The sequence below is a fragment of the Gekko japonicus genome, unplaced genomic scaffold (assembly GCF_001447785.1).
Source record: "Gekko japonicus isolate JY-2015 unplaced genomic scaffold, Gekko_japonicus_V1.1 scaffold3228, whole genome shotgun sequence".
NCBI lineage: Eukaryota > Metazoa > Chordata > Lepidosauria > Squamata > Gekkonidae > Gekko > Gekko japonicus.
The window spans coordinates 36,321-60,677 of NW_015177111.1; the positions used below are offsets into that span (position 1 = coordinate 36,321).

The 24,357-nt window shown below is 41.1% G+C and overlaps 1 protein-coding gene across 1 annotated transcript in view; it reads right to left on the reverse strand.

The window, feature by feature from the left end:
* CNTN1 (contactin 1) overlaps positions 1-24,357 on the reverse strand; it is a gene marked incomplete at its 3' end in the record, with an annotated part of 99,169 nt that overhangs the window by 27,926 nt on the left and 46,886 nt on the right. Inside the window, exons 11-15 of the mRNA XM_015428306.1 lie at positions 20,112-20,229; positions 19,346-19,496; positions 13,596-13,723; positions 12,282-12,457; positions 1,523-1,643 (exon numbers count right to left, since the gene is read on the reverse strand). Coding sequence (XP_015283792.1) covers positions 1,523-1,643; positions 12,282-12,457; positions 13,596-13,723; positions 19,346-19,496; positions 20,112-20,229 — 694 coding nt within the window. The remainder of the gene's footprint in view (positions 1-1,522; positions 1,644-12,281; positions 12,458-13,595; positions 13,724-19,345; positions 19,497-20,111; positions 20,230-24,357) is intronic.

Sequence of the window (24,357 nt, forward strand, 5' to 3'; positions counted from 1 at the left end):
TTGGGTTGGGCTGATTAGATGCAGCCGGCCTCTCTCTTCTACCACCCAGCTCCTAAGGAAAATCATCCGTCTTCCTCTGGCTATCCTTTTTTATTTACTGATGCATTACCCGTGTTGATGCCTTGGCTAAATTGTCCTTGACAGCTCCAGCAAGCCGCCTGCCTGACCAGCCCCGGAGGGGCGGGAAAAAGAAGACTGGCCGAGAGGGCTGCTACACTCAGCTCGGCTCGTCGGGGCTGCAGTGGAGCCTCCACCATGCCGAGTCCCTCCAGGCCATCCTGCTGGCCATGGGGCAGGCTCAGGCAGCTGCTGCTCCTGCCACCGCTGTGGGTGGTGGTGCCACTGCTGCCATTGCCCCATGAAAAAAGGCTCAGCCCCACCGTCTCTGCCATCCTCCTTGCCGGCCCCTGTCCAGGCTGCCGGAGCCCCTGCCTCTTGTTCCCGCCTCCAGGGTGCTGTAAGCTCTGACAGTTCCTGGGGAAAGGGCTTCTGTTTCTTACAACAAATTCATATTATCTTTAAACAGATAAATGAACATAAAATAACGTTTAATAATGGATTTATTAAGTGCATGTTTGCTCAAGTGCTCAAACCGGAATCTTTTTTTAAAAAATTGCACAAAGAGTGGTCAGACAGCTCTAATTGCAATCATTGCAAAAGATGGCTGTCCAGATGGGCAAAATCGCACATTCCAAGCGCAAGTGCCAGGAAAATACTTGATATTCCAGGGGGCAGGAAAACCCGGGAGCATTGTGGGAGTGAGCCAACTTGGCATGGGAGGCAGATTTACCTGTATGATCAATGCAGGAGGGAACAGCGGCAAACCCCAGTCAAAAGGACCGTGTGACCGCAGTCCAGTATATGTTATAAATAAAGCAAATGCAATGAAACACCATAAGCTTCTGGTGCTCTCTCTTTGAGAGACACAAACTAACTACACCATAGATTCAGGTGGGTAGCCGTGTTGGTTTGAAGCAGCAGAACAACGTTTGAGTCCAGTGGCACCTTTAAGACCAACAAAGTTTTATTCAAGGTGTGAGCTTTCGGTTGCAAGAACACTTCTTCAGATACAATGAAATGGAGATTACCAGTCCATACAGACAGGTAGAGGATGAACTGTAAATTAACATTTGACATAATGAAGATGTTTAACAGATTCAAACAGGAATAACAAGCTTAGTTTATACAGTTACCATTTGTTTGGGTTTAATTCAGAAAAGGGACACAGTGAAGGAAATAAACATGTCAAAATAGGAGATTCATGGGCAGATGTATCTTTAATTGTGGAATGCTAGGGGTAATTAACTGACACCCTGCCAATATGCTCCATCCGTCTCCTCTCAAGCATGGAGGTGACCTTACAGCATCTTCTTCTTTGAAGTGGGGCAACTGTCTGTGTAGAGTATCTCCCCTGTCCCCGGACCAGAGAAATACATTCCAATCTACCATTATAAATTACAATGAATTTGTTAATACGCATGGCTTTAGAAGTACTATAAAGCTACTATAAACATGTTCTTACCTCTCACAACAAGATCAGCTGAAGCTGTGGCATTATCAACAATTGTCTGAGCAACACATGTATATCTTCCAGCATGTCGCAGTTGTGCATTTTTTACTAGAAGTTCACCATTGTTCTTGATCTATGCAAAACAGAGATGACTGAAGTCAGCAATTCTTTTCTGTATTCGTATCATATACTTACACACCATCCAGGCTACTGTCACAAAATGCTGTGCAATCAATGGAGGTGCATTCCTAAAAATTAAGAAATAAAATGATGCCATCACCTACCACAAGCTTGTTGGTATCAGAGGAGTGTAGTAACAATTTGCTGCATTTTAAAAGTTTCTGAAGACAAATTGCTCTGTTCAATATGGTACCTGATCGGAATTTTGAACATAATTCCACATAATTAATTAAAAATCATTCTAAAAATAGTTGGGTTTTATGCACTGATTAATATGTTCAAAGTGATGAAGGGTTTTGCAGCATATTCTTTTAATTATATGAATTAACTAGAATCCAAGGACTATGCAAAATCAGGATGTGTTCCTGCTTTTAATATGCAACCAACTACTCCAAATACAATCACTGGTCCCAATGGTAATGTTATTAAACAGAACATCAAGTATAGGCTAATGGGGTCTGAACTTGTTGAGACAGAGAGGGGAAAAGATCTCAGGGTCATAGTGAATAGCTCAATGAAATTGTCAGCTCAGTGTGCTGCAGCAGTGAAAAAGGCAAAATCTATGTCAGGGATTATTAGGAAAGGAATTGAGAATAAAACAGGCAATGTTTTAATGTCCCTGTATAGATCTATGGTGTGGCCTCTTTTGGAATGTAATGTGTACAGTTCTGGTCACTATAGCTCAAAAAGGACATTGCAGACCTAGAAAAAGTACAGAGGAGGACAACCAAGATGGGGGCTGGAGCATCTTTCCTATGAGGAAAGGCTGAAGAGTCTGGAACTTTTCAGTTTAGAAAAGAGATGACTAAAGGGGGTGGGCATGATAGAGGTTCCTAAGATTATGAATGGAATGGAGAGAGTGGAGAGTGGACATAAAGGGGAATTTTTCTCCCTCTCCCAAAATACTAGAACTTGAAGGCATTTAATGAAGCTGATGGGCAGTAGTTTCAGGATGGACAAAAGGAAATACTATTTTATACAGAGAGTGATTAAGATGTGGAATTTGCTGCCAGAGGATGTAGTGATGGCCACAGGAATAAACAGCTTTAAAAGGGATTAGATAGATTCATGGAGAATAGGTCTATCATTGGCTACTAGCCATGGTGACTGAGGGGAACCTCCACATTCAGAGGCACTAAACCTCTGAATCCCAGTGCCAGGAGACAACATCTGGGGAAGGCCTTAGCCTCTATGCCCTGTTGTTGGCCATCCAGAGGAATTGGTTGGCCACTCTGTGAGACAGGATGCTGGACTAGATGAACTATTGGTCTGATCCAGCAGGACTTAACTGAATAGAGCCCAAATTCAGCATACACAGAAGCCTGTACCTCAGTCACTGAGAACCTCTTTTTATTTGTCACAGTGCTGCTACACTCCATGTGATCCATTGATTAATTCAGTGGCCCTTTCTGCACTTCAATCTCATCCCTGGTTTTGTAAGAGTTCAACTCGCGACACAATACCTTGCATTTATTCCTGGTTATAACAGGATCCGTTTATCCTGGGACAACTGTTGGGCAAAACTGGGGTGACCTCAGTGTAATGTGGAAACAAAAAATACCCCAAGGTAATTACAGAGGTGAACCAGGATTTAAGGTCTAGTGTGAAAAGGACCACTGTCTGCTACCTCCTGGACTCATCTAACAGCAGAACAGAGGGACAAAGAAGTCACTGTGAGTTCCCTGTTCACTTCCATTGTCAGAAAAGGCCAGGATCCATTGCAGCATGCATGACCAAGTGAGCAACTACAGCAATTGAAAGCTCTTCTGGGAGCTACAACAATCACTGGGAACCCTTTGATCATGCAGTGGTCATTCACAAGGGCTGTGTGAAATGGAGCTAGGTAACAACTGGATACGAATGTCTCTTTAGAAGGTGAAGATTCCATGGCAGATTTAAATGGAAAAAGAAAGGCAAGGCAGTAGTTTGGGGAAAGAATACTGGATAAATCATTTTACAGTCTAGGTATACAGTTATACTCTCAGGGACAAGTTCTCTTACAAGTTCTCTAAAATATAGACAATTTCAGCACTGCAACCTGTTGGTTGTTACTCTGACAAGCTGCCTTACTGCTGTTCTCTGCTGTTAATTAAGAAAAAGTACTGCAATAAATTAACTGAGTTACACATGTGCTAATCTTTTAAAGTATTTTTACAAACTCCTCAGTCATCCTCCCAAAACGATACCCAGAGCATTTTCATGTTTGGAAAACAATATAAGATATTCACAGCTCGATAGACATCACACCATCTTGGAATGATGAACACTTTACTCTCTTAATCCAGATCATTATTTTCACTTCAGCTAGTTCTGTTCTACAGAATTCCAAAGGAGAAGGAGATAAGAACTTTTGTGAAGTGTTTCAGAAGTGTTCGTTTACAGAAGCATTATGATAGACTACCAGTTACAAATGAATCAGATTCCCAATAGTTAAAACTGTATCTGCAATGGAAGAGAGAGAGAAAGAGAGAGAATTGGCACCGCAAAATGTATAACCCTAGAGGAGGAGGGGGGTCTGCTTTAGCTCATATACTATAGAAGGTGCATAATTTTTTCCAATGCTTAGATTATTCTGAGCTTTGGAAAAGTAACATATGAAGTGGATATTATGTTATCTTAGAGGTTTTCCATCTAATCAGAGCTTGCATATTCTTGTATATGTGCAACATTAACAGTACAATCCTAAACAGGATCACACACTTTTAGTGCAATGAGTCTTATTAGTTTAGAAGACAGTAACTCTATTTAGGAATGCACTATAGTTGTCTAAGATGGTAACTTGACCCCAAAATTTAGTTGGCTCTATAGAAGTAGGTTTCCATTACATCAGTAAGAAAACCATTTCAAGATGATGCTAAACAAAAGCACACTTTAGAGAGGATACTGCACAATAATCTCAATATCTAGATGGCATCAGTTTGTATATGAAACCTCCACTGAATCAAACAAATAGTGGTTTTATTTGGATACCTTACTGCAGCATTGGTGCTTAGGTAAAAATAAATAAATAACGCTTACCAAACAAATAATGAGCATGGTCAGCAACAAGTTTCAGCCACATAAAGATATGTGCCCAGATATGTTTTTACTGAAAACCTCAAGTCAGGCTGAATTACAAACTACAGGGAGAAATGACTCATGGAAATTTTGATAGGAACATGCAGAGATGTTCCAAAGCATACATATGATTAACCTCACAGAGTTTTCTTGAAGCTGAAAGCAAAAAGACATCAAGAATAATCTATTGTTCTGGCCCATAGAAATATATGCTATTTTTACACTTTGCTAGAGACATATAAGTCAACTTTTCCCTTATGTAAATTTGTGTCAGTAGGACTCTTAGTACACATTCTGTGTTAAATGTCTGAAAAATATCATGTAGGAAAAATAGAAGAAACATAACCCCATGTAATCTGTAAACTGTATTATTCATTTTTTGAATTTTTTATACATACAAGAAAAATTCCCAGCCTTATTCAGAAGATGTTTAAGTAGGATCTTGGAATGGGAGTAAAATAGTTCAACATTTTTGCAAAGTTCTGGCTCTTTCCCGTTAACTAGTTCAGCATATCTCAACTGATTTTGGTGAGAAAATGAAAATATCAGCCGTATTATAATGCCCATTAACATTTGAGTCCAGTGGCACCTTTAAGACCAACAAAGTTTAATTTGGGTATAAGCTTCCATGTGCATGCACACTTCTTGTGCATGCAGATGAAAACTTATAACCAGAATTATTTGTTGGTCTTAAAGGTGCCACTGGACTCAAACTTTGCTCTGCTGCTTCAGACCAACACAACTAACCACCTGAATCTATGCTCATTAATATTGTTATGGTATTGGTTTGTAATATTAGTAAGAAATGAACTTACTACAGATAAAAGCTTTCAACAAATAATTGGAATGGAAATTGTGTGTGTGTGTAGTTTCCTAAAGAAATTTCTATTGAAGTCACTGTTGTATTTTGATTGCTTAAAGTAGTCCGGCTAGCAGAATTCGTCTTTAAATACTGCAAAGATGCTGAACCAGCATCATTCAGTGTTCAGAAAAATAAACATGAATCAATTTTTGCCCCATCTATGTATTATAGATGCATTATTATGCCATTATCATACCATGACTATTGATATTAGTCCAGCTACTACAATATTAACTGAAGCTTAATCAAAAAGCAATGATGGTGCAGAACGTCCAACAGATATTTATATACAGTACGCTTGTTCTTTTTGTCTTTATTCAATTCACCACTTGGAAGATTTGATGCATCAGAGCTGTGCACCCCCTACACAGAGTTGTAATCAAACTGAAAATAGAAATTCTAATGCAAAGGTGCCATCTGGTGGCTACAGCCTACAACTCCAAGTGAGATAACAGGATTGGACAATGACAAATTACATTAAGCAATTATATTTTTTCCAGTCTGGTTTGTGCCTCAGAAAGGCAAATGCAGAATTAGTAGGAAAGAACAGGAAGGCGATGCTGAGGAATGAACCTGAGACCTTCTGCATGCAGAGCAGATGCTCTACTACTGATCCACAGACCCATGACAAAGTCTTGTAGCCTAGCAGGAAAAATGATTGCAAGCTATTAGGGGACATTGGTGGAGAGAGGGGTGGTTGCAGGAGAGGAAGATCAAGCCTCCTACTAGTTCTCTTCTGCAAATGCCCTCCCTATTTCCACAATAGTGTTTCTCAGCAAACTTGGGTATACTTTGTAAAGTATATTTTGATCCTAAGGGGACTGAAGGTAGTGTGATATACTAATCATTTAAAGACAATGCAGAAACTTAGCTGGGGGAAATGAAATGTGTTAGTGTGAGTGAAAAAACAGAAATCATTAGAGGCAAAGACCCTTTCACTGAAGAGTACTCTTGTAATGCATTTCCTAGAAAATATTCACAAGTATAATTGCATACTATCTTCTGTAGCTGTGGCAGTCAGTTTAAATGGTAAAGGGTTTTTCCCCCTGCTTTACAGTTGTAATACAACTGTACAGTTGTAATCTTCCTCTAGGATCCCATGCCTGTCTTACCTTCACCCTTTTACCATTTGAAACGAATTCCAAATGTTCTCCATCTCATTCTTTTTTCTCCCGCTAAAATAAACAGCTCTACATTCATCCCAACTGCAACCAAACCTACCTCCCAACTTTCCAACATCTGCCATTAGTTAGCTGATGTTGAATCAAAATTTGTATTAAAGTGCAAACAAGATCAATCCTGCATTTGGTGTTATTCATGCACAGTAGTCTAATCAGACAATGAGAGATGGAATTTGTAGATTTTTATGAGTGTCTACTGTGCGCCCAATAATTATGTGAACAGTTTATAATGCATGAGCTGCTTTATACATTACATCAGCTGTGGCTACTTCAAATGGCATTTACATGGCAACTGCTCTGTTAAGTCATCAATGGACTCTCCTGGGCTTGCACAATACAGCCATGTCTGGCCACAGTATGAACTTTGCAATACATCACAGTCACCTCATAGAGATATGGAGATTGTTTAAAATAGTGTCCATGGAGTGATGGCAAATAAATCATCACTCCATTCACTCCTGTGGTTAAGATGATACAATGTAGAAGATGAAATACGACTTTTTATTTTAGTTTCTCAGCAAGAACAACATTTTCCACATTTCTCATTTCTGTGAGAATGCTAACTTGACTTTTTAAGGAATGGTTTGATTGTCCAGTGAGAATTCTTTTCAGTTTTTAAAGGAGAAATGGGATACAGTGCAATCAGGAGTTGTACAGGATAAATATCAATAATTTTGATGCTATAGATCCAATTTCTTCCATTATTGTTTCTGTTAGGTGCTGAAACAACTGCAAAATGACTTTTTAGGGATATATAATATGCAATTTAAGTACTCTGAAGACATTTCAGTTCATATTGTAAAAGTACTGCTAGAAGACTAATACAGCAATGGAAGTCATTGAAGTTCAACCCTCTCTCAATGACAAGCTTGAGTGTGTCATTTTATTTTCATGCCGCAATCTTGCATGGAAGAACTGTCTAGATCTTGTATGTCATGAATGCAAAAAAGTGTTGTGAGAATGGGCTCACATACAGTAATTTGAGCTGACCACAGGATGCCCCTTGCTGTCTAGATGTTTGGACATTTCAGGTACAGCAGCTTCAGTTATCTGTTTCTTTGGGGAGCAAAAAGATGGCCCCCAAAAGATGATAACTACTGGTACAACAAATTCACATGCTATGGATATATGTGTTTTATTGTACCATAAATGTGTATTTCATAATCCAAACTCACACAGGAAAAAATATCAAATATTTTCCTTATTATTATTAAATTATACACTCATGCAACCCACTGTTATGTACAATGATTTCTGGACCAGAGCCCAGTAAACACAGGAGCACAGATATATTGATCTATGTTTTAATTATTTTTCCATACCACCTTACAGACTGAGACTACGTTGCCTGTGTTTTTTATTTTTGCATTTCAGTTTTTATGAAGTATTCTATATCTATATATATAAAAGAAAGTCCCCTCACCGTAAAATCAACGCCCAGGCCAAACCGCTGGACCTAGAGACACCAAATTCAGGGAGAGTGCTCCTACCGTGGCTTAGGTGCTTGCTAAGAAGGGAATTTTAGAAATTCGACCCCTAAGTGGGTCAAAAGGGGGAAAATGTCCTCCCCCCATTGATTCCTATGTGGCTGCCAAGCAGCTGCCTCCCTGCACCCCCCACTCTCTGATTGGTCAGCTGCAGAGCTCAGTGTTCTGAGGTTAAAAAACCCCAACAGTTACAGGGGACTGCAGGGAGCTAATGACAGTTGAGGAAATCAGGAGTGGACAACCACTTGTGAGGTAAAGCAAAGCTGCTGGCCCAGCCTCTCTGATGACTTCCAACACACTCCCCACACCTCTTGCACCTAACAGGTGGTTGTCTGTCAGGTGCAGCAGCAGTTGCAGGGTGCTTAAAGCCATGAGAGAGCCTGCCCCAGCAGTAACGCCTTAGTGATCCTGCTGGCCCCGCCTCCACAGTGGCTTCTAATACTCCTCCCCCTCCTACACTGGACAGGCAGCTGCCTGTCAGGTGTAGGCTTACAGGTCTGTCAGGTGTAGGAGCAGGGCCAGGGTACTTTAATTCATCAGGGACGCTGCCCCAGCAGGAGCACCTTAGCAGTGCTGCTGGCCCAGCTTAGCCACACTCCCACCCACAATGGAAATATACCCCAAAATTGTAGAAAACTGGTTTCCTTTATTAGGTTATTTAACTTCCCACAATGTGGGTTCTAGAAAATTGGTTCATATGAACTTGCTTAATATCTGATTGCTTGGACGGTGTTTTGAATACGTAGTTATGTCCCACTTCTTAAATGTAACATAAATGAGAAGCAATTTTGTAAAAAAAAAAGGGGGGGGTATGCCTTCCCCCCCAATTCAACGCCTAAGCCAAACCCCTGCACCAAGAAACCCAAAATAAGGGGAGTGCATTCCTTCCATGATGTCAACCCCTCCACAAAGAAATGTCTGAGAAACATGACCCCTAAGGGGGTAAAAGGGCAAAACGAGTTCCCCCAATTGCTTTTCCATGTACCTGGCAGGCTGCTGCTCCCCCCCCCCCTTCCCGATTGGTTAACTGTGTAGCTCAGAGTTCTGAGGTAAAACCTCAGGAGTTGACTTAACAGACGACTGCTTCTTAAATGTTGCCTGCTTCAGAGGGAGCTCACCAAGCAGCCTGGTGATCCTAGCACTTGAGGGCATAACCACCAATGTGGTCTACAGAGAGGTCCTTCAGTACAGAAAAAAATACAAGTATGTATGTCTCACTTCATATTTATACTACAATCTTCTCCATTAGAATTCCTACAACAAATGTTACATTTCAAACTTCACATCATCAGTTTTATAACTGGATTTACAGAACTTAAATACCGTAGCGAAGTACGGGTATCAGGCTAGTTACTGTATAAACATGTCCAATCTTATTTTCAGGTGTTAATTAGTAGAGCTCCGTTTAAATCACAGCATGATTTGAATGGATGGTCCTACTGTTACATCTTGTAGATAAAATTCCAAAGGAAAAAAATTCTTAAAATAACCAGCCAAGAACAGAATGAGAGAATGCACTATCAGTATTTGTATATATGTAATCTAGATTTTTGAAGGCTTAACTATATGTTCACAAACATAGGGAGAATCAGATTTTGTAAAAAGTTACTTTTTAAGATGTCTTGATCTTGATAATGAAAATTGGTGCTGGAGCTTAAGCCTGACCATGAGCAGTCAAAGATTCATGCTGTTGCCCCTGGCACAATTCAGTCCTTTCAGTTGCTGCACAATAATCTACATGAGCTATGAATCCACTTAAATAGATGTGCATTCTACTAGTCCACTTCTGCAGAAGAAATGAAATATTATGTGTTTGGGTTAGGCAATATTTATAGCCGATTGCTCTGCTAAGAGAAGAATGGAGAGCAAGAATCTGCTCCTTAACATCCAACTCAACCCAAGCATCTGCCTTATCTTTGAAGCCATTAGTTGTCCAGATAGGAACATAATGTTCAAATAGGGCCCACACACGTACCATACCACACCACACAACTCAATCGGAGTATCTGCCCCTTCTTTGAAGCCACCAGGTGTCCACAAAGGAGCATAATGTTCAAACAGGGCCCACATGCATACCGACCATTGACTGTGGGGTCCAAGCATATATGGCATGGGTGGCCAAACTTGCTTAACCTAACAGCCACATAGAATAAATGTCAGATGTTTGAGAGCCACAAGACATGAACGCACACATTTTTGTTGAAAAATATGCAAATTTGCTTTTTATTAACATTAAATTAGACTGTGTGAAAGAGCCACATGTGGCTCCTGAGCTGCAGTTTGGCCACTCCTGATATATGAGTTAAACTATATGTACAAAAGATCTATTGGAGCATCATTTCCCTGCTTTCATGCCTGATGCAAAGTAGACTTACAAGGGTATGTAATATTCTTGTCCAGGGGTCTTTTAATAGAAAAAGAGCTGCAGGAGCTCATTAGCATACGGTATGCTAATGAGCTACTAGACTATTAGCATAATAGCTCATTAGCTGGCCCGGGGAGGTGGTGTGGAGCATCTTCTGGTCTCCCGCGGGCCGCAGCGCTCTGGCGCTGGCCCAGGGAGGCAGTGATGGGCCTCCTTGGGCCTCCATGGGGCCGCAGCGCTCCAGCGCGGGCCCAGGGAGGCAATGATAGGCATCCTCCGGCCTCCTCTGGGCCGCAGCGCTCCGGCGCTGGCCCAGGTAGGCAGCAATGGGCTTCCTCCAGCCTCCCCGGGGCCGCAGCACTCCAGCGTGGGCCCCGAAAAGGCGCGACGAGCCTCCATGGGGCTGCAGCGCTCTGGCACAGGCCCCAAGAAGGCAGCAACAGGCCTCCTCGGGCCTCCCTGGGGCCACAGCGCTCTGGTGCAGGCCTCGGGAAGGTGGCGACGGGCCTCCCTGGGGCTGCAGCACTCCGGCGTGGGCCCCAGGAAGGTGGCAACAGGCCTCCTCGGGCCTCCCTGGGGCCGCAGCACTCCGGCATGGGCCCCGGGAAGGAGGTGACGGGCATCCTCAGGCCTCCCTGGGGCCGCAGCGCTCCGGCGTGGGCCCTGGCAAAGCAGCAATGGGCCACAGCGCAGGGAGTTTGGGGCTCGCTGCCGCTGCCATTTCGCCAGCTCCTGGGCTCCCAGAGTGGTGCTCCAGCACGCTCCGGCCCCTAAAGACTCCTGTTCTTGTCTAACACTGCACATTTATTTATTTATTTATTTAATTCCATTTCTATCCCACCCTCCCTGCCAAGGCAGGCTCAGGGTGGCTTACATTAAGAGTTAAAATACAGTAAAACACAAATTATAAACATCATAAAAATCATATACAATAACAAAATAAAGTGCTGGTCACGGTATAATGTCACATAGAAATCCCAGTAGGCCACGGTGGAATGGTCACAAAAGAGTATAGTCAGAGTTGGTAACCAGCTTATCAGACCATTTATAGAAACTGTCGCAGGCTGCTGGTGATAGTATAGAGGGCCTTACCAGAATTCGGTTGTTAGAAGCCACTCCTAATCAAAGGACTGGTGGAAGAGCTCTGTTTTGCATGCCCTGTGGAACTGTAATGATCTAAAGATGTACTATCTGATGAGGCTATAAGAAGATTTTTTATTGTGTATAATTGTAGAAGAATCTGAAATGATGGAAATACAGTGCTTTTATCCAAAGCACCTTGAAGGGAGGCAGGAGCACCTAGAAATAGACTCTGGCTGAATATATTATTAATCTGAAATACACTGTTGCAGACGTAGCCAGAAAAGGGAAAGTAATAAATAGTAGGAGACTCTTGAAATAAATTTAATGTCTGAATTCTGTAATTATCCATGAACCGTATGGTTTCTACCAGGCATTCAAACATGAAGATTTACCAAGGCAGCAAATTATCTTCATTCAGAAGAAACTGCTAATATGAAAAAAAGTTTAGCAACACAGGATTTTTCCACTGTAAGATTATTTGTTCCCAAGGAATCAGAAAGTTAAGAGGATTTTTTTAAGTCTTCTTGACACCCAATGCATCAGAGAAAAGTCTTACCATGATGCTCCTTTCATAATGATCGCTCTCTCTGTCAACGTCTATTGGGTATCCATTGAGCGTCCAAATAAAAGTCAGGTCCAAAGTGGGATCATGTTCTGCAAGACACTGCATGGTAGCATTGTATCCAACAGTTACATCAACATTAGTTGGTGCTAAAGTAATCCTTGTAGAATCTGTAAAGTTAAAAGAAAAAGTAGAACGATGTATAGCAACAAAAACAGTATGTTCACAATAACTAAGATTCCATATCTGCATTCCCATATACATAAAGAAAATAAAAACCTTACCCAAGATGTTTTCAGCATTTCAAAAGAGAAATTCTGTTCCTGCCTCCTGCCTCCCATTGGATGACCAATTGTCCTTCCAGACACCCCCTACAAGCCTGGCCTCACAGCACAGTCTGTGAGTCGGATGGGAGCAGAGAGTGAGGAAGAGTGACAGGAGAAAGCCAGCTAGTCATTCTGAATGGTCATTCATTTGGGGAAGAACTCTCATCCGTTGATCTTTTCATTCATTTTCCTTACACTAATAAAATTAATAGGGCTTTTCCAGTTTGTTTTTATTCATCTTCAAATGAATGCACATGTCTGTTATTACTTCCATACCATAAGTCCGAGGAAGTTCCCATTTTTATGGGACACCAAATAAAAGGGTGGTTTGATGGTTAGAAAGTGTTTGAATTCTCTTTTTGTTTTCCTGAAGAAACAGCAGCTACTTGTCCCATACAAAGCAGCTATATTGCTCAAAACATGTAGAATTAATGTATCGTAAAACTGACCCATAAATTCTAATGTTGAGCTAGGGCTGCCAAGTGGGGGCGGGGGGCAGGTAAACCCCCGCTTCGGAGGCCCGATTTCCGCTGCCGCGGAATCGGGCCCGGGGGGAACTCTGCCCCCCGAAGCGCAGCGTGGCTGCATCACCAGAGGTGACGCAACCACGTCAATCACGTTGGGGGCGTGGCCCTGATCGTTGGAGGGAAAACTCTATGGTTTTCCCTCCGACGATCGGGGCCACGCCTTCAACGTGATCGATGTCGTGCATCACTTCCGGCGACGTGCTGGCGGTGCACGTGCACAAAGTGCGCGCGAGCACGCATAGACAGACATCTCCCGGAGCCCGGCGAGGCTCCCCGCCGGTAAGAAATATTCACTTGGCAACCCTATGTTGAGCTGATTGGAGCATGATTTGGGGACATTCAACATTACACTAACATCAACTAATAGAGGCTAAATTCACAAAACATGCTGAAGGCTTTTGTGATGCCTTCAGCATGTTTTGTGAGTTTAACCTCTATTACAATGAACTAATTACCTGTAATTACAAGAGTAGAAGAACCATTAGCTTTTCCTTTGTTGTTTTCTACAAAACATGTATAGTTGCCTGCGTCAGCCCTTGTGACATTAATAATTTCCAGACTTCCATCGTACCAAATACGCATCCTATTGAAAGAAAAATTATTGGAAAAATCATTTCAGAAGAAACAATGCCAGTCCAACAGAGACATAGTATCCCTTAAAAATGCTTTATTACAGCTATACAATAAAACTGTTAAGAAACAAATACTTTCAGCATTGAAAAATAGTAAATAATTATGAACCAAGACCCAAACGTCTTGAACTCGGGGTGCTATTTGTAATTGGTCATTATGATGCTGGCATATTCCTACCAGACTTCTCTCCCTTCCACCAGCATCCTATTCCCAGAATTCATCCTGGAAAGGTGGGGGGCACAGTAGAAATGCTGGAGTGGAGACCCTGAAGCAGCATCCCAGACTGATTTTTAACACTTATGTACTGCTGATTTCTTCTAACTATACCTGGATTGCTGCCAAGATACCCGGGAGGCTGACAGTGCAGCCCCAAAGAGAATTACACCATTCTAACAGCCAGTTTGGTGTAGTGCTTAGGAGCATCTGGGAGAACTGGGTTTGATTCCCCACTCCTCCACATGCAGCTGCTGGGTGACCTTGGGCAAGCCACAGTTCTCTGAGAGCTGTTCCCTCAAGAGCAGTTCTCTCAGAGCTCTCTCAGCTCCACCTTCCTCACAGGGTGTCTGTTGTGGGAAGAGGAAGGGAAAGGAGATTGTAAACCACTCTGAGACTCCAAGTGAAGGGTGGAGTATAAATCCAATCTCTTCCTCTTCTTCTTCTAAGTCTAGTTAAATAAATTATGAAGTGTGAGTTCTTACATCTTAGTGGCATTGAGCTGCAAAATTAGGGTCTCTGGTTCCCTAATTCCTTGGCAACAGTGGATATTTCTAACAAGGATCCAGTTTTGAAAGCAAATTTAATTAAGTCAGTAAGAGAAATATGGATGATCTGTTACAGTTAGCTTTGTAAGGCAAATGTTAAAAAGTGTTAAGCCGTTTTTACCTCAAACTGCTTCCAAGCGGTCTTCAATTTCTTCTACCATTCCTGAAGCGCTACGGGGTGCTGTGTAAAATGCCCCATAGCGCCTTCTCCAGTGATGAAGTTTTCCCTTCCTTTTTCACCCTTACAGGCAATCTCCATCTTTTTTTAGCATTCTTTTGAGAGTGCTACGGCGCTGTAACACAACCCCAAAGCAGCGCCATACCAACCCCATTGGCATGCCTGGACCACTGAGATACATGAGATCACTACATCTGGGGAGAACAGTGATTTCAATGGAGAACAATGCCATGGACTCCTCCTTCCACAGCATTCACTTTATGCCTGGGAACTGATATCTGTAGACAGGAGAAAAGCTGTAACCCTGCAATGCTCCCTCTAAGCTGTGGAATCTTGTGCGCAAAAATTCTACTCTGTGAGATACTGGCATTAAAGTTGTGAGTGAGCGATTTGGCTACTGCATCAATTAGTTTGCTCTGGAGCCATTCTTCCTGAGCTAAGACAAAAACATGTGAGCCAGAGGCTAAAAAAACTGTGAGCTATCTCACACTAACTCAGCTTAGAGGGAACACTGGCTGTAAGTGCAGGGGATCCCCAGGTCCCACCTGGAGGCATGGCATCCCTATATGCTGGCCATCAAGAGGAGGATGCTGTTTGCAAGGCTGGAAGGAGCTAGTGTGGCTTGGAAAAGCGGGAGGGGGGATTTTAAAATCCTGCCACAGGTTTTGAGTTCCTGGAATTCTCCTTGGGCAAGATAGCTACTTGTAAAACAGAGGCTAGGAAAGAGGGGAATGAAAAGGCAGCCTGTTGTCCTGTCCCTAAATACTGCATGGGGTGGGGGGAAGCAGTTTGATTTAAGGTGCCGGAAGGAGAAAAGTTAAAGGAAGAGATTTTTAAATTCCAGGCAGCCTGAAAGAGAGTGCAGTCACAGCAAACGGGTGGTGGAGGAAATAGGACAGTTTACAAACCCAGACAGCAACCCTTCCTCCCTTCCTAATGTTCCAGAAATCCAGAAGTGTGTGTTTGTGCGTGCCTGAGCTTCCACTTGTTTCCAGGTGGCAGATGTAGTGATCTCATATATCTCAGTGGTCCAGGCATCCCAATGGGGTCGCTATTGTGCTGTTTTGGGGTTGTGTTACTGTGCCACAGCACTCTTAAAAGAACATTTTTAAAAAAAAGACAGAGATCATCGTCACGGGCAAAAAAAGGGCGGGAAAACAAAGTGGTGTAGTCTGAAATGACAAACCGCTTCAGAGACAACTCCTTACTGGTAGGGGAAAGGCTGTGTGAAATGGCCATCCCTGTACCGGTTTATTCCAAGACGGTACAATAACAGTTTTAAAAGGCTAATGTGAAATTTCCCCATATTATGTTTGCATGGGATCTACCTTATTTCACTACCAATGGGATGCTTCCACTACCTGGCCCGGCAATGAGTGGGAGACCAGGGATAGGGTGGGGGGATGGTCAGTGGTGATATGGCATGACAGTATTTATGGAAAGAGTCCAGAAGTGACATTGTGCCTCTCTAGGAATCATCAGGAACGCTATTGTTTCATAGAGAGGCAATACCTAGAGAAACATGACTTCACTCTGTTTTTTTCTTTTCTTGGAAGTGATATTATGCCACCAGCTTGATGAATCCCCACTCCCACCAGGGGATAAGTAACCATAGAGGGGGACATTGTTCGGGTATTTGTTTTGTTGCTTTTAAACTGTAATGTTTTAATTCATGACTAGTATGCCACCTTGTACCATGAATAAAGACAGGATATAAATATTTTAATAAGTAAATAAATATATTAATTTACTATTTTTTAGAGAACATGGCACACACCAGACAGAACTGCCTTTGAAGGGGGGGGGGATGAGTGTTTGGGGAAATTCCCTTTACCCATACATCAATTGTAAGGTGGCTAACATAGTAAAAGTTGGATTTACTTAAAAATAAAATAGATCACATGGAAAACCTGCATTGGGTTAAAAAGTAGTACTCTACAGCTTTCTGAGGCAGAACTAGTCCTCTGTAAAAGGCACTGTAAGCCAGTAAAACAGGAGACAAACTGGGATTTCAGACCCAGTTGTCTCAGATCCTAGTCCACCACTCTAACCACTACTCCACACCATCTTTCATAAAATGATTCCATCCTAGCCTGATCCTTCACTGTTTTCCTTTTATGGATAATTTTATCCATTACAATGTAATGTCAAAGTTTTCTGTACTGTGCCACAATGCCAAGTTTAGACAGGAATTTTTAATGAACTGGTATTATCATTATCATAGTTTATACCAATGAGTTAAAATCAAATTCTAGCAGAGAGGTTCTGTGCTTAATTTGTGAAGATTCCCCACATAGCAAGGTGCTTCATTTTTGGTGTTTGTTTGCTGCTGATTTCTTCATGTATCTGGTCCAAAAACAGTTATATGAATGGGCATGTTCATCACATATGTATCAAGATGTCTATCTCTTAGTGATTTAAAGTTTATCATAAATGTTCCTCAACTTTACATTGATAGATTTCACAGGCCCAGACGTAAAGCACCTTTCACAATAATCTATCCCTAGACCTAGGTTTGTCTCCCCAGCATCCTTGCAATAGCTCTGAAGACTACAGTCCATCATTCAACACTTTGTAAAAAACAGGTACCAGACTTTTTTTAAGGGCTTGCTGGTCTTGGCAGATCACTGGTTGCAGGTCACCCCAGGGGGGGGGGGGAGCATTGGGGTATGAGGGCAAGGGATTGATTTGATTGATTTGATTTCTACCCTGCCCTCCCAGCCGAGGCCGGCTCAGGGCAGCTTACATAAAATGACATAAAGTTTACAATACACATAAAATAGATTAACAGCAACAGTTAAACAATTAAACAATTCTAAAACCATTTAAGCCATAAAACATAATAAAGTGCTAGTGTCAGTAATTTCACAGTGCTTGTTGTTACTCAGTTCTCTCTCTTTGCAGTTGGCTTTTTGGTCTCTTAGGTCCTTTCCGCACTTGGATCTCATCCCTGGTTTTATCAGAGTTCAACTCGTGACACAACACTTTGCATTTATCCCTGGTTATAACAGTATCCATTTATCCAGGGACAAATGTGGGGTGAAACCAGGGTGACCTCATTGTAATGTGGAAACAAAAAATACCCTATAATTACAGGGGTGAACTCACTGTATAGAAAAAGGCTTTTCTAAAATCCTTGCTGGTAACACTACCGTGTGATTCCTTCACCTGTGCAAATAGCTTGCCAGATGGCCAGGCCGCATCTCCATATACACTGACACCTCTGCCAAGAGAGAGCGACTTGCTGGCACCTTCCCAAGCATGGGAAGAGCTATGCCCAGTACATTAGTACATCAAAAGCATTCCCTGACATGACACATGGTCAATAGAAGAGGCTGGAGTGGGATGCCCAACTCCTAGCAAATCAAAACATACCTTGCCTGACAACGCATGGTAACCAGAGATTGGAACGCCTTCCCACTCTCTCACTATTGGGTAAATGGCCATACCTGGTGGTGACGGAGGGGGGGGGTATATCAGGAATGATCCACATGGGAAACAGGGAGTTAGAGGAGAATTAAGGGAATTCCTCTCTGGAAACAAAGAGTTCTTTTGGATTGACTGTTTTCTGTTATAATGGAGTGAGACTGTTAGGCAGCCAAGCTGGACTAGCTGCCCACAAAACCATGGGGTTTCTCTTCAAGATTCCCTGGTGAGACCTTGGACTATTTGCACACCAGCCTGGTAACTATGAATTACCTCTATCGTGTAGGTAGAGCTGAACAAGCTAGCCTATAGATATCTTTTGTTTCTTATGTTTTGCTAGTCTCATGTTATATGCATGCTTGTGCACTGAATAAAGATAATATATAATCAATATTATCTGGACCTGTTTTCTCTGTTGCAACCTGATCTCTAAGACTGAATCTTGTGCCTAAAGCCATTCACCTAAGGAGGCTACCACTGTGGTACTTAATTGTTTGCAGCCCTGGTGCAGAGCTGGTAAACTGGGTCAGTCCAATAAAGCAAGAAGGAGTTTGGGATCTCTGCTCCTGAGCTGTGGCGTGGGACTGGTTAATGAGAGATCCTGGTGGCAGACTACCGATAAAGCCTGGAGAGTGTACAGAGATTCTCCTGGCGTTTGTTTAATTGTTCCTGAATGCTTGGTTTCTCTCCCCATCCCTGGACTGGGGTGAGAGAGAGAAACCTTGACACTCGTGTGTAGTGTAGAATGTAAGTTCGGGGACAGGGCTGAACCAGGATTTAAGGTCTAGTGTGGAAAGGACCTTAGACCGTCTTAGGGAGCTAGCTCAGGGTGTAGTTAGAAATCCCAAGCTATCTGAATCTTTTCTAGATGAAATTTATTGGGTTGGAGAGGCTTTTATGTTATGTGCTTGGAAAATGAAGGCGTGTGCAGAGGGTGACTCATATTACAGGCAGAAAGAGATTTGGCAGTAGGTAAAGTAAAGGCCAGGCCAGGTTAAAAACATGGCATGTTCCTATGCCATGATGTGGTTCTTCTTTCAATAACAGGGCCTGAGCAGTCACTGAAGTGACCCATTGTATCTGAAAATACTATTGCTGAACACCAAAGTTATCATAAGGGTTATCCTATGGAACCAGGCCTCTCTGGACAAAATTTAGAACAGTGGGACACAGACTGCATAGTCCTGCTCTAACCAGTAATACTGACCGGGTGGAGTTTACAAGAATTTCAGTCCCTCTGCTCCATGTGATCCTAGGCCTAGGAGCAGCTCTAGGCTTGCACTCAATTATAGCATGACCTCCCCTAGCAGCTAAGACTTTCTTCTTCATGGGATAGAATTCAAAGGTAGGAGGTAGAACTGCAGAGAAAAACACACAAATATTATTAGATATTTATATTATTATTTGGTGATGACCAACCAAAACAATGTTAGAAGACAGATAAATATATAAAAATATTTAAAACCATAAAGTAAAATATAAACACACGAACAGGGAGGAGGGCCAATGAGAGTTAGCGAGGGAACACCAAAACAAAATGTCTTTACCCACTGGTAGAAAACAATGATAGAGGGAGATATGTACAGTATCACGTCCTTGTTTAGTATGCTAAATATTATGTACAACAGAACCAAGGAGATCTGATGTGCCAAGCTTGTTCCAACTGTTTGAAGAGATTGTTTTGTTAATCATCTTCATTTTAATCAATTTATCAAATGATATAATTGCATCGTACCAAAACATCAATATAAACGCCATTTTGGAACACCTGAAATATAAAATAACATATGGCTGATACAGATTCTATTCCCTATCAGAATCCAAACAGCCTCAAAAGATAACAAATGTGCCTTTAATTCACCTACTGATATTAGTCCTTGCTGGCTTAGCTTTATTTGACTAACCTACTGGTGCATTGAATTTTTATTTATTTAATGGAGGTGGTTTCAAACAATACATATGTTTTCACTAACCTATAATTTTGAGCTCGGCGTTTGAATAGATGATTCCATGTACGTTTTCTGCTACACATTGATACATCCCAGCATCATCAAACTTCAGGTCATAAAATCTCAGATCTCCTTTCCAGTACTATAAACAAGAACACATAATTAAGGCACCAAGCAGTTTATTTATTTTTACATCTTACTGTTTTTGCACCACCACCAAGCAGTTCAAAGGATTTAGATAAATTCCAAATGTTACTGTGTGGTCAGGATTCTAAATGTTACTATGCTCTTACTTCCATTTAAAATAATCTTACTTACTGGCCAGGTTTCTCACCTGGGACATCTGCAGAAGTGAGCTGGCTGATTTGTACACTGATTTGTACACAGCTTAACATCTTCAGCAGTGCCCAGCACTAGTTTTGAGGGTGGGGTACACTAGTGCCAAAACCCTGGTCCTACATGAACTGAGCTGGAAGACACGTTACTTGGATTCAATGATCCCCATCTCTGCAACAAATGACCAGTTTTGTGAAACTCAGTGGTGGTACTGATAATCAATTCTTTGGTATAGTAGATGTATCTTCAAACTCGGTGATTGGATAAGCAAAGGAAGCTGATTGTAGGCTTCACACCAGGGGATTAATATATTTGCTGTTGCAAGAGGATTTGCATGCAGAAGCCTGCTTTGGTGCTTGGATTCAATTGCTTTTGGGGAAGAGGGTATGATGATGATCTGGTTAAAAAAGACACAGTATCCTTTTCCGCAAACTAACTTTTTCTGCATTTGTCACCATTACTATATCCATCTATTTGAGCAAAATAATTTAGTTCACTTGAAGAACACACTGTCTAAAGAATATAATCCTTCGTATCTCTCTAATATTTCTGCATTGTAGTGGGTAACTCAATCACTGCTTCAGATTTTGGCATGGCTGGCTAGACAGAGATGGAATAAACCCATTTTAATATGGAAACAAAACAAAAAAAACAGGGTTGCAGAATTATTCTAGCTTCCAACATATTTGAATGGCGTAAGTATTTCATGTGTGTTTTTTGTTCACATATCAGATAGAATACATTAGAATGCAACTCCATATATACTCCAGCCCCACCACCAAGTTTTCGCTAACAGCAGATTAAATTCGGTTAACATGTCCAACTGGAGCTCCAGGTTAAGTATGGTATTGATATGGCTTAAGTATTTGCTATTGAAAGCCTAGTCCAGGGCTCCCATAAATTTGTTGAGACTGTGGGGATTTTTGGAATTTTGAGAAAGGGGAGAGTAGGTGTTACTCCCCCAATAGCTGCTGCTATTCACAAAATGGTGGCTGTAAGACTTAGAGTAATTACCAAATTCTGAAACATTTCACTAAATATTGGAAAGTTCCAAGCCAAGAGTCCTATGACAAAGGCAATTGCTTCTGAATGTGAGCTTCTACAGACACATAGCTGGGGTCCCAAGTACATGGGACAAGAGGACTAATTATTAAAATACAATGGGGAAAGGAGCAAGAGATAGAATAATATCAAGAGTGTGGTTGCAGCTGCTGCTGAAACAGATTTTTTTAAATCTACGCAGCCAATCAGCTCTCCAGTGGACAATCAGAAGTACTGCCTGCCAGTCAGCCACACTTTGATAGGACATGAAATCTGAGCACTGCACAGTGGTGCAAGAACACTTCCTCAGAGTATTTCTTTCAAAATCTGAAATCTTTGAGGGTCAAGAATGCAGTCAGAGCTTTCCTCTACCACCCTCCTACTACACAGTTTGAGTTTGAATAACAATATACTGGATTTATTTTTAGGTTCTGAATAGGGTTGTTTTGGAGAGGTTCCTTGAATGATATATTTCCTTTTTAAAATTACAGATGTCTTTCATAGTTCAAGATATATTTGCTATTGATAACAAAAGCATCAGAATTGTAGTGTAAGACTATATGTACTGTGGGGAAATAACCTTTTCAACTCATCAAAAATAAAACCTCATATCAATACTACAAAGAACATTTTTGGGAGGCTTCCAGGCATGGCGCAATGTGCGGGTGCTTAGTCAGGACGCTCCTGACTATCCCCATCCTTCTTCACTTTTTTGGAACACCCAGGGTCCTAGTACACATTGGGGGATCACCAAGCCTCTTGGAGGGAGGTCTGGCAGCAAGAAACTCGACCAGGCACCCCGCAAACAGTGGTAAACAGGGCAAGACTGAGCTGTTTCGACGCGGGTGCGAAGAATGGAACAACATGGTTCACCATATTCTCAGCTGCAACCACCCGTTTTAACTTTGGATTTTCAACATAATATACAACAAAGCCAAGAACGTGAGTAGCGTATAATTTCTAGATAACTCGGTGAAGACCCCTTGAGCTAACTGCATAGGAGATTCTCCAAACTTTTGGAATACGGCTAGTTAAAGACTTGGAGTAAAAGATAATAAAATGGAACTGGCAGGGAAGAAAGAGGAACTAATTGCAGGACAAATTGAGGAGATGGATTTAGAAAATACAGAAGTTGGTCAATTATCTTTGGAACGATTTAAAAAGTTTCTGTTCAATGAAGTATGGTCAGCAGTTGAAAAAGCTTGTAAAAATGCTTTTGAGAATCTACAGAAAACAGGCTTGGAATGTACAAATGAAGAGGAACCACTACAGTCTCAGTGGAGTGCAGAGGATTTAAAGAGAGAACAAAACTACAACCAAAATAAGGAGATGCAAGACATGCCTTTTGTAGACATGGGGCCAATATCCGGAGAAGTGAGACTTAAAAAAATTTCCTTGGAAGTGGGACTGGCAAAAAGTGGAGCTGAAGAATTACTGCAAAGAGAGACGTTTAAGGTGGCCAAAAAGGGAGCAAGACACCCTTCAGGGAAAAGTATAAAATATAAAAGGGAAATGAAGACAGAACAGAAGAGACAAGAAAAGCAAAACATGGGAGCAAATTACCAGAAATATAAAGAGTTAAGACACTTAAGTAAGAGAAGGTCGTTCTAGAAAATAAAGTGAAAACAAATGAGACTTAAAAAACTTTCCTTGGAGGTGGGACTGGCAAAAAATGGAGCCGGAGAACTAACACAAGGAGAGTCATTTAAGGTGGCCAAAAAGGGAGCAAGACGCCCTTCAGGGAAAAGTATAAGATATAAAAGAAAAATGAAGATAGAACTGAAGAGACAGGAAAAGCAAAAGAGGGAAGCAAATTACCAGGAATACAAAGAGTTAAGACCCTTAAGTATGATTAAGAAGAGGTGGTTATTCTGGAAAACAAAGTAAAAACAGGCAACGTGCGTTTGGAGACAGAACAACTTTTTTATATCTTTTATAAACTACACGAAATGATTAGACATAGGTGATGTGTACTAATGGCAGAATTGGCAATGCCTATTAAATGGTAGAATAATTGCCCAAATTGATAAATGTAAGAAAGGATGGCTAAAATGGAAATGGAATTAATTGATTCTTGTTTTTTGTTTTTTTTCTTTATAGCTTAAAGATATCTTCTAAATATTATTTGCACTTGTATTGTATTGTTAACATAATTAGTAGAGGGTGGTAAAATGTGATTAAATAATTAAAATGAGATTAATTATTTAAATGTAAATAATTTCAAAGTAATTAACAATAAGAAATAACAGGCAGGAATGAGATTGACGGTAGAAAGACTTTTGAACAGGAGGTTATATATAATGTATAAGAAGACAAATGAGATAGAAAGACATAGAGGGAAAAGAAAAACAGGAAATAACTGTTTATTTTGGTATATTCTCTTGGTTTACTAGGTTATGATTAAATACTGTACCGGGATATGATTAGAGTAGGACAATAGAAATATAAGGTATAAATTTTGGATAAATATTTGAAGAAGAAAAAGAGAAATATTATAAGTTTAAAGATAAGAGACAGGAAATAAGAAATTCAAGCTTGTTATTTGACTGCAGTTTATATAAACTGGAAAAGGTTTAAAAGGACCAGAAAAATAGAGAATATAAATCAACCCGGATTTGTTTATAGATAAAAGGTACTATAGATGAATCTATGCTTAAAGAACTGATTGTTTTTGGTGTTATGTTATGTGTAAGATATAGGTGTTAAGATGGATTTTTAAGGTTTTGCGATAAAATACTAACTGGTTATATTTGTAGAAACACCAAGCAATAGAAATGAAATCCTGATGAACTTTATATCTGGGGTGGACAAACTTTTCTTTACACTTATTGTTAGAAATATGTGCTGAAATGTATGTTGATCTCTCTTTAGTGAAACGTTTTGTTGTATAAAA